At 35.5% G+C, this 12,381-nt stretch overlaps 2 protein-coding genes across 3 annotated transcripts in view; one reads left to right on the forward strand and one right to left on the reverse strand.

Moving 5' to 3' along the window:
• Positions 1–49: 49 nt before the first annotated feature.
• wus (TM2 and DnaJ domain-containing protein wurst) lies at positions 50–3,067 on the forward strand. The gene is made up of 2 exons (XM_020946455.2): positions 50–453; positions 856–3,067. The coding sequence occupies exon 2, from the start codon at positions 877–879 to the stop codon at positions 2,128–2,130; it is 1,254 nt and encodes a 417-aa protein (XP_020802114.2). The 5' UTR covers positions 50–453; positions 856–876; the 3' UTR covers positions 2,131–3,067.
• The window catches only part of LOC110179078 (UNC93-like protein), a 27,489-nt gene continuing 17,952 nt past the window's right edge, over positions 2,845–12,381 (reverse strand). For both annotated transcript variants that reach the window (XM_020946457.2, XM_020946458.2), the window contains exons 3-6: positions 7,582–7,716; positions 6,512–6,917; positions 4,803–5,659; positions 2,845–4,597 (exon numbers count right to left, since the gene is read on the reverse strand). In XM_020946457.2, coding sequence (XP_020802116.1) covers positions 4,421–4,597; positions 4,803–5,659; positions 6,512–6,917; positions 7,582–7,716 — 1,575 coding nt within the window. In that variant the 3' untranslated portion in view covers positions 2,845–4,420. The remainder of the gene's footprint in view (positions 4,598–4,802; positions 5,660–6,511; positions 6,918–7,581; positions 7,717–12,381) is intronic.

Here is a 12,381-nt window from a genome sequence, read left to right on the forward strand (position 1 = left end):
TTTTAATATACAGTGTTGATGATGCTGGTATTTTTTTGTGTGTCTCCAGTCATGGCCACACTGACTTCGAGCTGATCAACAATTGGTTTAATCATTTTTTTAACCCGGCCCGCAAAACAACAATTCTCTCTCTTCCAAACGTTCAAGTGTATTTTTTATTCTGCGCGAAGAATAAGAGCAACAAGAACTAATTGGAATTGAACGCATCAGTGCATCAGTGGCCTCTTGTTGTTGCTGCAGAGTACAGCAAGTCTCAAGTTCTTGTTTTTGATTTAACTGCGTGCGTAGAATTTGTGAAAAGAGAAAGTTCTCCACCCGCCATCTCTCCACACCTCTTGGACACCTCTCTTTCACTCGTGCGTCTCGTGGACGGAGCGCTTTACGGTCGTGGCCCAAAAACTGCGCCTGCGCAGCGACAATTTCACAACCAATTGAGGTCGGATCAGCTTGCAAGTGAGTATCACCTGTTGAAGTGAATAAAATGATATAAAGGATTAATTAATATAGTGTATAAAATATGTTGAAAATATTCTGTTGAAGATTTATTTAGAAATTGGAGTATAAAACAAACTTCTACTTAATATAAACCAATAAGAATGGTCAGATGATAGAGAAATACATGCTATATTATACATGAAATGATATATATTGAATTAAATTGAGTTTAATTATATATATATATTATATATTGGATTAAATATTATATATTTATTTAAATTGGGTTCAATTCTATAGAACACAGACATTATACCAGGAGATAATATTAATAAACCCTGAATTGATATTATATTTACAAAAACAACTGGTAAACTATCAAGAAATACATACTATATTACTTTTAATAATTTATTTTAGTAACTTCCTTGGAATCCAACCATGGGCACCAAGCAGACACTGTCCCCCGTGGCCACCAAAAACTCTACGCATGGATCACCTTCCAAGCTAAAAGCTGGCTCCACTTCATCATCATCATCATCATCCGCAATGGGAAATGGCAAGCACAGGGAGACGAAAACAAAGACGACGGAAGCGAATGCCCTGCCGCCACAGAAATCGGTGGTGGTGGCCTATATATGCTGGCTATTTGGTGGTATCTTTGGACTGCATCATTTGTACCTGCATCGGGATCGCCATGCCTTCATCTGGTGGTGTACTCTAGGAGGCTACATGGGCATCGGCTGGATGGGTGAGCTGTTCCTAATCCCCGAATACGTTAGGGATGCCAACGAGGATCCACAGTTTGTGAAGCAGTTCGTTGCCAAGCTGCAGGGATATCCAAAGCCACCATATTCCTCGAAGAGATTCGTGGGCCAGGTGATGATCGGTCACCTGTTTGGACAAGTGTGCTCTATGGCCATACCAGAGACTCTGATTGGTGGCTGGGACCTGAGCATCTTGCACTGGGCGATACCCATCTTTGTGTCCCTGGGCGTCTGGCTGGTGGGCAACATTGGACGGGAGCAGGGTGTCTGGTGGCACTGCCTCCTGGCTGCTTTTCTAGCCTATCCGGCCAGGTATCTGATATACGATGAGACCTACTCCCTGCTACTTACTGGTCTGATTTCGGCCCTGACCTTTGATGGCATCTCTAAGCAGTGGCGACGCACTCCACCCAGGCGCGGAAGTCCCGGCGAGCGAACCTTTAAGCTAACCACCGCTGTGATCATCTATTGTGCCTTCTGGGGCAGCTTTTTGTACTTCAATGGCACCATTTCGGATGAGGATGGCGGCGAGGTGCCCATCCACGAGGCTTTGCACAACTTCTTGGCCTCGGCCTGGTGGACGGATCTGAAGCAGGCCCTGCAGGATACCTACAATTATGCCCAGCATCATGGTTGGTATGAGACCTGGAAGGAGGTGTTTGAAAGCATGGACGTGGATGGCGAACGGAATTCGTATAAGGTGCTGGGCGTTAGTGCCACTGCCTCGCAAGCGGAGATCACCGCTGCCTATAGGAAGCTCTCCAAGGAGTATCATCCAGATAAGGTTAAGGATGAGGCCTTGAGAGCCCAGGCACACCAGCGTTTCATTGAGATCCAGCAGGCTTACAGTGTGCTTAGCAAAATCAAGTCGAATCGCAGACGCAAGAATAAGCAGTATCAACAGGAGGAAGAGGCAATTGTCCTTTGAGAAGGAAGAAGGAGAGGGAATACACTTCCTTTTAGGATGTAATTAAAATATATAGTTGCATTGTGAACCAGTTGAGAGGGAGGGAAACTTCTCCAAACTGATTTGTAATGCTTAATTAAAAAACACACTGAATCTAGTTAATGTACTAAAAAAATAAGAAAAGAAAGGATATCTTCAAGTCTCTTAAATAGAAACTCTATCTACTCAAATCTCTAATTATTTTTTATAAAAAACCCATACCGCATCTTGTTAGTTAAATGAAAAACAAAAACCCTTTTACAGGGTATCCCTTAGTGCCTTAAAAATCAACCCTGTCTACAAAAATCTCTAAATTGTTGTTCTGAAAACCACACCGACTTTTATAAATTTACTTATAGTTCCAAAGTCGCTTAAATATCAATTCTATTTAAAAAATTCTCTAAATTTTTATTAAAAACCCCACACCGACTGTATTTAATTTACTAAAAGAGAAAAACTGTTTTAAAAAGTATCTACAAGAATCTCTTAAATGTTATACATCCCACACCACCTCTAGTTAATTAACTAAATAAGTAAACCCTTTTACAGGGTATTTCTTATTCGCTTAAATATCCATTTCACATACACCTTTTCCCTTCGTTTTTTAGCGTAAGAAAATAATTGCATATTGGCTACGCTTACGTGTTGCCTTTAAATAATTCCAAAATTGAAATAATTGATGCGTGACAGACAGCATTTCCATTTTATATTTATATTCATTTATTTATTTTATTTTATATATTTATTTTACATAATATAATGAACTACTTAACAGACTAAGCTCAAAAAAAAAATGTGTATTTATTTTTTTTCCTTTTCTTCTCACAAATAATATTGTTTGCGTGTGTGATTGTGTGTGTTTTTTTCACTAAAATTTAAGTAAAACTTTTAAATAAAAAACAAAATGTATTTATAAGTATATCATTTGTTTTGCTTTTTATGGTTTCTTTTTGTTTTTGTTTTGTTTTTTAATTTTAATTGCCATCGTAGGGGAGAGTTTGTTTGAAGAAGAACAACAACAAATCGAAACTCGAAATAAATCGTAACAATATGCATATATAGGGTTTACGGGGAGGAAAAAAAAAGAAAAAAATATATAAACAGGAAACAATAACTCGCTTAAATGTAGTTTAAAACATAATACTGAGCAAAAAATGTGTGTATATAACATTTTGCCTACTAGATTTTTTGCTTTCTCTTCTTTTCTTTTCTTTTCTATTTTTTTTTGTTAGTTTTGTTTTTTATTCTTTTCTCTTGAAATATTTATGTAATATTAAGTAATTGCTTTTCTTTTTTGCACTGCTTCTTCGATATATACATATATATATTTTAAATACATATATATATATACATATACATATATATATATATATATATGTATATATTATTAAGGCCAGTATGGTGTATTTTTTTTAAAACTTTACAAATTTGACTATTTCCATAAGTTTTCTTATTATTTTTTTTGTGACTGTGTTTCGTGTCTGTGTTTTGTGTTTGTGTTTCTTGGTTTATCACGCTTTCTTTTTCCTTTTTTTCTATTTGTTGAGAAACAAAAAAAAATGTACAAAAAACGGAAGTGTATTACAATTTTCGTTTAGTGTATATTACTACAGTTTAAAGTACGTTTTAAAATAAAATAACAATTTATTAGGCATCGTGGGCACGCACACTGCTACAGTGTGTGTGTCTCGCTTGTGTGTGTATGTTTGTGTGTGCTCGTGTAGGTGTGGCTTTTGGATGGTTGTGTGAGTGTCCTTACACCTAGACTAACACACAATAGGTTTTTGCTTTCGCATTTCTTCCCGTTATATCTTCACTTTGTTTTTGTTGTTGTGTTTTGTTTTTTTTCGATCTCTTTCTCTGTATGTACAAACTAAAGTTAAGCCAAACTCGCTGGTTCTTCCGGGTGTGGTGGGGGGCGAGGGAGTGAAGAGGGGAAGGATTTACAAATGTTCTATTACAAAACTACAACCACAAAAGTATGCTTTCTTTTCTTGCAATCAGCGCCATATTTGATGAATGCTTTTCTCTTTTGCTTGTCCAGGCGTCTCTCTCTTTTCCTACTCTCTTTTGTTTTTGGCTCCTTCTTCGAGCTTTCTCTTAAGCCAGAGCTGCACTTGCAGTTGGTATTTTCCAGTTGCTCTTATTATTCTGGCATTGCTCTCTCTCTCTTTCTTTTTCTCTCTCTCTCTCTCGATAACTTGATGGAATGTAGGAGTGTGTGTGTGGGGAGTAGTTTGTGTGTGGCTTGTGCGTTTAGGAAATAAAACATTTACAGGCGCGTAACCACAATGTCTTCCTCGAGATCGTCCAGCTCGTCATCGGTCTCCTCAACGCCATCGGGGCCAGATTCGGCGGCGGCCAGAGCGGCAGCAGCTGCCGCAGCAGCAGCGGCCTCCTTCTCCTTCTCGGCAGCCTCGATCTTCTCCTGCTTCTTCACCTTGCGTTGCTGGAAAGGGAACAAAAGAGATTTACAGTTAGTTGAAAGAAACTCAATACTCCTTTGAAAGTGTGCCGGTAAGTATGCAATATATTGGGGACTTCCGGCAAGATGCCGGATGCCATTTGTAATTTAAGTAAATTATAGCATACTTTCGGACACCTTTCCTATTGAATTTATTATTTAATTTAATTGCATTACTAATTCAACTCACCTTCTTCCTGTACAGAATCTCCACAATCACATAACCAATGCAGCCCAGCGTCAGCACCGCCAACAGAATATACAACTTCATTTGCGTGCAAAGCGTGGTGGCATAAGCATATGCAATCACAAATCCTGCAGACTCCCACAGCCGATAATTGGAGAAGGCAGCCTCCTTGTTGCGCCGGAAGAGCAGACCGTATAAACCGTTAATCTGCGTCTGCCACACAGCATCACCAACACCCCACAGACCGGACATGGCATAGAAAATGATGGGATTATCGGGATTTGGACGCCAGAACAGCTCCACAGTGATCAAAGTGAAGTGAACAACGGCTCCAAGCACAATAATCGGTGTGCGTCCAATGTACTTCATCACGGAACCAAACAAAATCGAACAAAGGGCATTGACCACACCAAAGCAGATCATCACAAAGCCAATCTTGTTCACACCCAAGGCACAGGCCACATAAGCCTGGGTAAAATCAGCACCAATAAAGGCCTGCTCCATGCCAATGAACACGGTTATGGGGATAAGGAGCTGCAGATTCGGTTTCTTCATCTGACGGAATGTGGCCGACAGGAGTTGCAATCCCGATAGTTCAGCCGCCGAATTGGAACCCTTACGCTTCTCACCATACCGCTTCAGGGGATCCAGGAAGAAGGCAATAATGCATACAGCGGCCACAATGCAGGACAGATAAATCATTGAAATCTCAAAGATCTCATCCTCTGGTGGACGCTCCAGATTGCCATGACCACCGCTTCCGGTGGTGCAGAAATTGGCACCACAGAATTGCAAATCCTCCTCACTGATCGTTGAGTTCGAGCTGCTGCTGCCACCGCCATGGGCGCCGCTGGACAGGACTAAAGGGGGGGAGGGAGAGGAAAATATTTAACCAAGATTAGCAAAAATCGGAAATCATAGTTAAATTATAAATTTTCCATCGAAAGTGGAAGATTCCGTCTGGCTAACGTTTATGGTGGCCATAAAAATTCCTACTCAAAAAAATTTCTGTTTAGTTCATTTTATGATTTTCAGTAGCCAATAATCACTAAATGTTTTATGGTTTTTGATAGCTGGGGGGGGGGGGGAAGCAGAAAAAATGAAATCAAACGCTAATACTTTATTAATTTAAGGGTCTTGACAATCTTTGCAATCTTTCATTATGACCTGATAAGATTGTCTAGCAACGGAAACATGACTATCATCAATTTAAGTGAAAGAGCCTCTTGGGGATAATGAACTTTTAAAAGTTTAAAACTAAAAGAAAATGTATAAAAAAATATACAAAAACTGTTGTTAATAAACAGAAGAATTTGTTCTTAAAGGAATAAATGAAATTGAATAGAAATTGAATCAAGAAAAGCATTTAACTTTAATACATTAAATAGAAAAATTTCTATTTTGTTTGAACTTTAAAGGTTTAGTGATATATTTGTACGAAATATAATTATTGAAATTTCTTGCCTTTTAAATCCCCTAAAAATCGGTTAAAAAGTATGCAACATTTTATGTTTAAGCTGCTTTCAAAGCCAAAGGAGTATCATAGCTTACTTTTGGACACATTTTTAAAAGAACATTTTCATAACAAAACTTTTAAATACATTTTTAATTGATTTTCAAATATAAAAAGATTTAAAAATCGATGTTAAACCAAGAAAACCCTTTTCCAACATTAAAAAAACCTAAAAAAATAAACAGAAATAAAAACTCACCCAAGCTGGAGATGAGATTGCCCCAGAGCTCAGCGGATTGCCAGGCCAGGAAGAAGAAGCCAAAGAATCGCACAATAATGGCATCCACTGCCTGTTCAGTTATCTTCGCATACACCTGTCCCACCTGTGTCAAATATGTGGCCTTGGACGCCCACATGGGGGCGGCACCCATACCGACCAGTATGCCAGCTGGGACCAAAGTGTAGAAGCGGGGGAAGAGCTGGAAGGCGATGTAGGGAGCATAGCAGAGCATACTGCAGACGAGGGTCCATTTAACGGTCAACTTCCGGATAATCAATGTGGGCAGGAAGATGCAGGACACCACCAGGGCGGCATAGATGGCACTCAGCGAAACAGTGCCCAGGCCATCCTTGGAGTTGATCGAGGATTGCAGGTTAGCCGTGCCCTAGTTTATATATAAAAAAATTAATTAGTACATAATTCTTTCTTATTCTTAATAAAGGAGAAAAGAAAATATCGATGTTTAGCGATAAAAAATCGATTATTTTAGGCAACAAATATCGAAAATGTATATTATTTTTGAGTATTATTACTTGTATAGGATTTACTTTTAGGTTTTAACTGAAGTATTTAATGAACTACAATTAGTTCTTTGAAAAATATATATTTAAATTTAAAAAGCATATAAAACTACAAATTTAACAATAAAAACGGATAAAATATTAATCTTTGACGATAAAAATTTGGTATTTTAATAATAATTTGTAGTTGGCTAACATTTATAAAATTCTTGTATAGTATTTACTATTTGTGTTTTAAGTTAATATGGACAGAACTAATATATTTACAAATCTAACAATTGGAGCTAATAAAATATTAATTTAAAGTCGATTCTTCTAGACAAAAATATCGATATATTATATATTTAATATAACTTTAGTAACATATTATGTATTATTATGGTGACCCAAATATTTAAAGTTCATTGGTGATCCAAAAGAGAATCAATTTAAATTTAATATATAATTTGAATTAATTTTATGTCATTTTATATAGTTAATGTGATAAGAATCGCTATGATGATGGACACCAAGCAGGTACACACTCACCTGAAACGCTGTAAATTGCACCATAAAGGCTACTGAGATGATCGAGATATTCTTTAAGATGCGCCATTTCTCGGCCGGATTCAGCACAACTTTCTCTCGCAGCGAGGCGGTGTCGGGCTCGAAACCAGCTTTTGGCTAAAAATAAAAGCGTACAAAAAAAATAAGGCAAAAGAAAAAGACGTAAGTCGTAAGCAAAGTGGTAAAGATCACCAAGCATTCGGATGATCGTTGGTTTCTTATTTTTATTTTATTTTTGTTATTCGAGAGACACCGAGAAGTGCATCCTACTTTCTTTCTTATCTCCTCATTTTTCGAACAAGCTTAAACTTTCTTATTATACGATTAGATATTAAACAAGTTGAAATATACATATAAAAGACTAAAGCGATTTTAAAAGATCATAAAATGGGCTACAAATAATCTATTTGATATATATATTTATTTCTTTTATATCTGTTTATTTGTTTTGATTTTCCCACTTTAAGCTATTGTTTAAACCTTGATCAGCTTTCCTTAATTAATTATTTATGTGTTACGCATTTAGTTTCTATCAAAAAAAACCAAAACCAAATTATTTGGACTGATTCAAAAATCCAAAAAAATCAATTTACAAAGCCCGCACGCGTTTTGCTCGCGTTGCGCATGCGTGGCGCGGCGTAAAGTTTGTTTTTTTTGTTTTTTATTTAATTTTATTTTATTTTTTTGATCGTTTTAATGGCCATCAAAATGCCCGAGGCGAATTCCACACTCAGGAGAGTCCCCGGGGGAAAAAAGGCCGCCGAAAGTAAACCCAGGGCGAGAACTGAACCTCAAAGCTCGAAAAAATGGCGATTTCGCATGCATCGCACACAGAGAGAGGTGGCCAAGAAGGTTACATTGCGGGGGAGGGGTTTAAGCCACACACACGCTTCGTTATGCAAGTCCACACCAATCGATGTGTGATCACAGGCCGACTTTTATATATATATATAATGTTCGTATACATATATTTACAAACTTAACTACAGCACATAATAATGCGTTTTGCTGTTTTCACACGATTTTAGTTTGTTAAGGAAATTGTTCCAGATACTATATGCATATATATATATCTTTGTGAAGCTGTAGAAAACCCCGTTTTGTTTGTATGCAAATTGCAGACGGATTTCAGATTCCAAGCAAAATATAATAAAAAATCCCCTTGCTTTTATCAGCATAATAAAATTGCATTTAAATGTGTTATAAAACAAAACAAAAAAACATTAAAAGCCATAACTTTAAAAAGGAATAATGCCTGAAATACTTAATTTTTTGTTGTGGCATTTATTTAGTAGCTAAAAAATGTTTAAGATAATAAAAAAAGGAAAACAGTTAATGTGGCCAACATACAGGCCAAAAAAATAGGTCAATATGAAAAAGCAAAACTAATAGAGAAAGGAAACTAAGTTTGGGAAGCCGAAGTTTAAATACTCTTGCCATTTGCAATTGAATTAAAGGTTTGAATTGGAAATCAGTCACTATTCTTAATTATGCGCATTTTTTAAATCAATATTTATAGATATTTTTAAAGGCAATTTTTTCCACATATAAAAGGTAAAAAAAACTCATAACTAAGCCAAAAATGCCTTAATTTTAATTCGGAAAGCTTTTCTATGTTAGTTTTTATTATGGTAATAAATCTGCATACTCAATTTAACATTTCAAAAAAGTTTAAATTTTTATCCAATTTTTGAGAATTTTAAAATTTTGAAAAAAATTGGTCAAAAATTTTTTTTTTCAAAGATAGCTAGATCGATCCGGATTTTTATGCTGATCCAGAATATATATGATTTATAGGGCCGGAAATGATTTCTTTACAAGTTACAAGCTAAAAACCATCGAAAAGCAAGAAATTACAAATATTACTCATACGCCGGGTGTACAGAAAAATATGAAGGAAAAAGGAACTTTAAGGGTTTATCTAGGATATATATTTTCTTTTAATATACCATTTAGTTCTTTATATGTCTGGGAAAATTTAAGTTATGTAATTATAACAAAAATATGTTTAAATATTTTTAGAAATTAAACATTGAAAAACAAGACTTTAAGGGTGAACTTAGAATACATCATTTAAAAATGGTTTTGAATAAAATAAGACAATATATATTTAATTAAATTCCAAATAAATAATATAATATAAATTATAATATAAAAAAATATATATTATATTATTTAATATATTATTTGTTATATTACTATATTATTATATACTTTAACGTTTCTTCCTAACAATATATATACTATATTATTTACTATATTATTATATACTGTTATGTTTCTTCCCAACAATTTAAGGGATTTATTTTTTTTTAAGTCCACAAAATCTAGGCTATATTTGCCTGCAAAAGTTAAGAAAAAAAAATGATGACATGACACAAAAAAAAAAAAAAAAACAAAACTGGAAAACCTCAGAGTCTCTCTTGTATTTTTTCTTGCAGCTTATTTATTTTCTTAACTTTTTTTTGTATTTTTTTGTTTGTTTGTTTGTTGTGCTTGCATGTGCTTTTCTCACTAAACAGCTGATGGCTGCAAGTGCCTCACTGAGCTGATATTTATTTATTCCCCCTCACCAATCCCCCCTTCTATTTTTTTTCGTATAGTTTTTCTTGGCAAGCGGAGCTTTAAGACAAGTGCGCGTAATAATAATAATGACAGTGCACAGGGGGACGGGGGAGAGGGGAGAGAGGAGGGGGAGAGGGGCATAATGATATGCGAGAGTGTTGGCAGCGCAGCAGCAGAAGCAGCGACGGGTCTCCTCTAGGCGAGACAAACAAAAACCGACGCAAACCAGTTAAAAGCGGCCAGGTGAGCAAACTGTCTCTTCGAGTGTGGCCGCAGGTGTGTGTGGATATTGTCTTATATTTATTTATTTCTTTTATTTCAAAGTGTTTGTGCAGTTGCACCTAGGGAAAATATGTGAAATTAAATCGGAATAAATAATAATAGTAATAATAATAATAATAATTAAAATTTAGAAAAAAATATAAAACCAAAATAAAACAATTTAAAAAATATAAACTACTCCTTATTCTTAATATTTTCAATATATTACTTTACATTTTAGCAAAGGAAAAACATTTATTCATTAAAATAATTAAAAAATACTTTTAAAAATTAATTAATACATATTTTTTCACTTCAAAAACTTATATTTCAAGTATTTAAGCTCCCTTCTTGACCCATTTTTTTCCCCTGTGTAAGTCGCTTACTTCTGGCAACATGTTGCCAGCGACCTACTGCCTGCAGCCTCTATAAGTGTTTCTGTGTGTGTGTGTGTGTGTGTGTATGCCCACGCGGCAACATGTTGCGCACGCGCTGTGTGCTGCACGAGATTTGCGTTTTATTTTTAAACGCGGCACGTTTCGTGTTTGCTTTGGTGGTTTTTACATACAGCAGCGGGCAGTAAACTAGTGTCAGCATTTCTTAATAGGAAATTAATGAGGAAATAATAATTTTACTATATACCAATTTTTCCAATTAAATAATAAAATAGAAAAGTGGATGTTAATTATACTAGAGGTTATAAAAAATAATTGAGAAGCCCAAAAGAAAAGGGCAATATATAAAAGCATTTGTGTAAATAAGAAATTAAATTAAATTAAGAAAGTTTCTATATTTCTAACATTTTATTGTTATTTTTTGTTTCAACTACAAAAAAACTAAAACAGGGCAAAATAAATAGTAAAAATAGTATTAAGCAAAATAAATAGCTAACCTTATTAAGCCGCAAATTTATAATGTGACCTTATTAAGCAGAAAATTTATAATGTGACCTTAACACATTTTCATAGAAATTAAATTTTTTTTCAAACTTAATTTCTTTTTGAAGCCACCTCGGCTGTCTTTGGTGTTTGCTGGACATTCTCAGGTTTCTTTTATTTAATTTTTCGTTTTATTTTTTCATTATTTTTCCTTTTGGGCTGCTGCGGTTCTGGGTTGAGGAAAACAAGTTTGGTTTCGATGTCTTTCAAGAACCGAACCGATTACAGGGCGCGGTCACTCCTTTTATTTCTTTCAAGAAGGGGGGAGTGTTGGGTTTGGGTATTGTAAATTGGCAATATTTTATTATGAAACCTTGTCGGTGCTTTAATTGTGCAATATCTTTTTCATGTAGTTTTTGTTGTATTATTTGTTGTGTATTTAGTTTTTGTTCAGTTTCGTGTTAGTTAGCGGCGTTCGTTCGCCTCGGTGTTACCTTATTTATTGCCAAATTCATTGGCCATCATCACCTGGCTAGGTAGAGCTAGCTTTCTGGCCGGCTCTCTGGTCAAGTTTGTGGCTAAGACATATCCATAAATATATATTTGTGTGTGTGGAGAGGGAGCCAAACGCTTTCTGCTGTCACATTTCTTTTTCTCTTAAATTTTGTTGCTTTGTTTTTGAAGTTTCTGCCTTTCCGCTTCTGCGTGTGGGCTGTTTTTTTTTTTGGGTTTTGAATTTCTGCAGGTGAAATTTATTTTTCGCCTCATTAAAAGGCCAAGGAGTGGCTTTACCAAAATGCTAATGATCATCGCTGCCACATTTTTTTTTGCTGTTCGATTTTTGGTTTGATTATTTCTTTTTTGATTTTTGGTTATTGTAGTTTTTTATTTGGTTTATTGGACACTTCCTCCCCAACTGGGCCATCATAAAAGCTGTGACGCGTGTCATTATAAAACATGATTTCTTTGGCCGAAGGCAAACACAGTCATTAACACACACACACACACATAGAGAGGGGTTAAGGTGCTCTTCCAGACACCCCAAGATAAGTGTAATCCGGCCTATAAGCCATATATG

The sequence above is a fragment of the Drosophila serrata genome, unplaced genomic scaffold, assembly GCF_035046125.1.
Source record: "Drosophila serrata isolate PLE 108 unplaced genomic scaffold, ASM3504612v1 contig_362, whole genome shotgun sequence".
Classification (NCBI taxonomy): Eukaryota; Metazoa; Arthropoda; class Insecta; order Diptera; family Drosophilidae; genus Drosophila; species Drosophila serrata.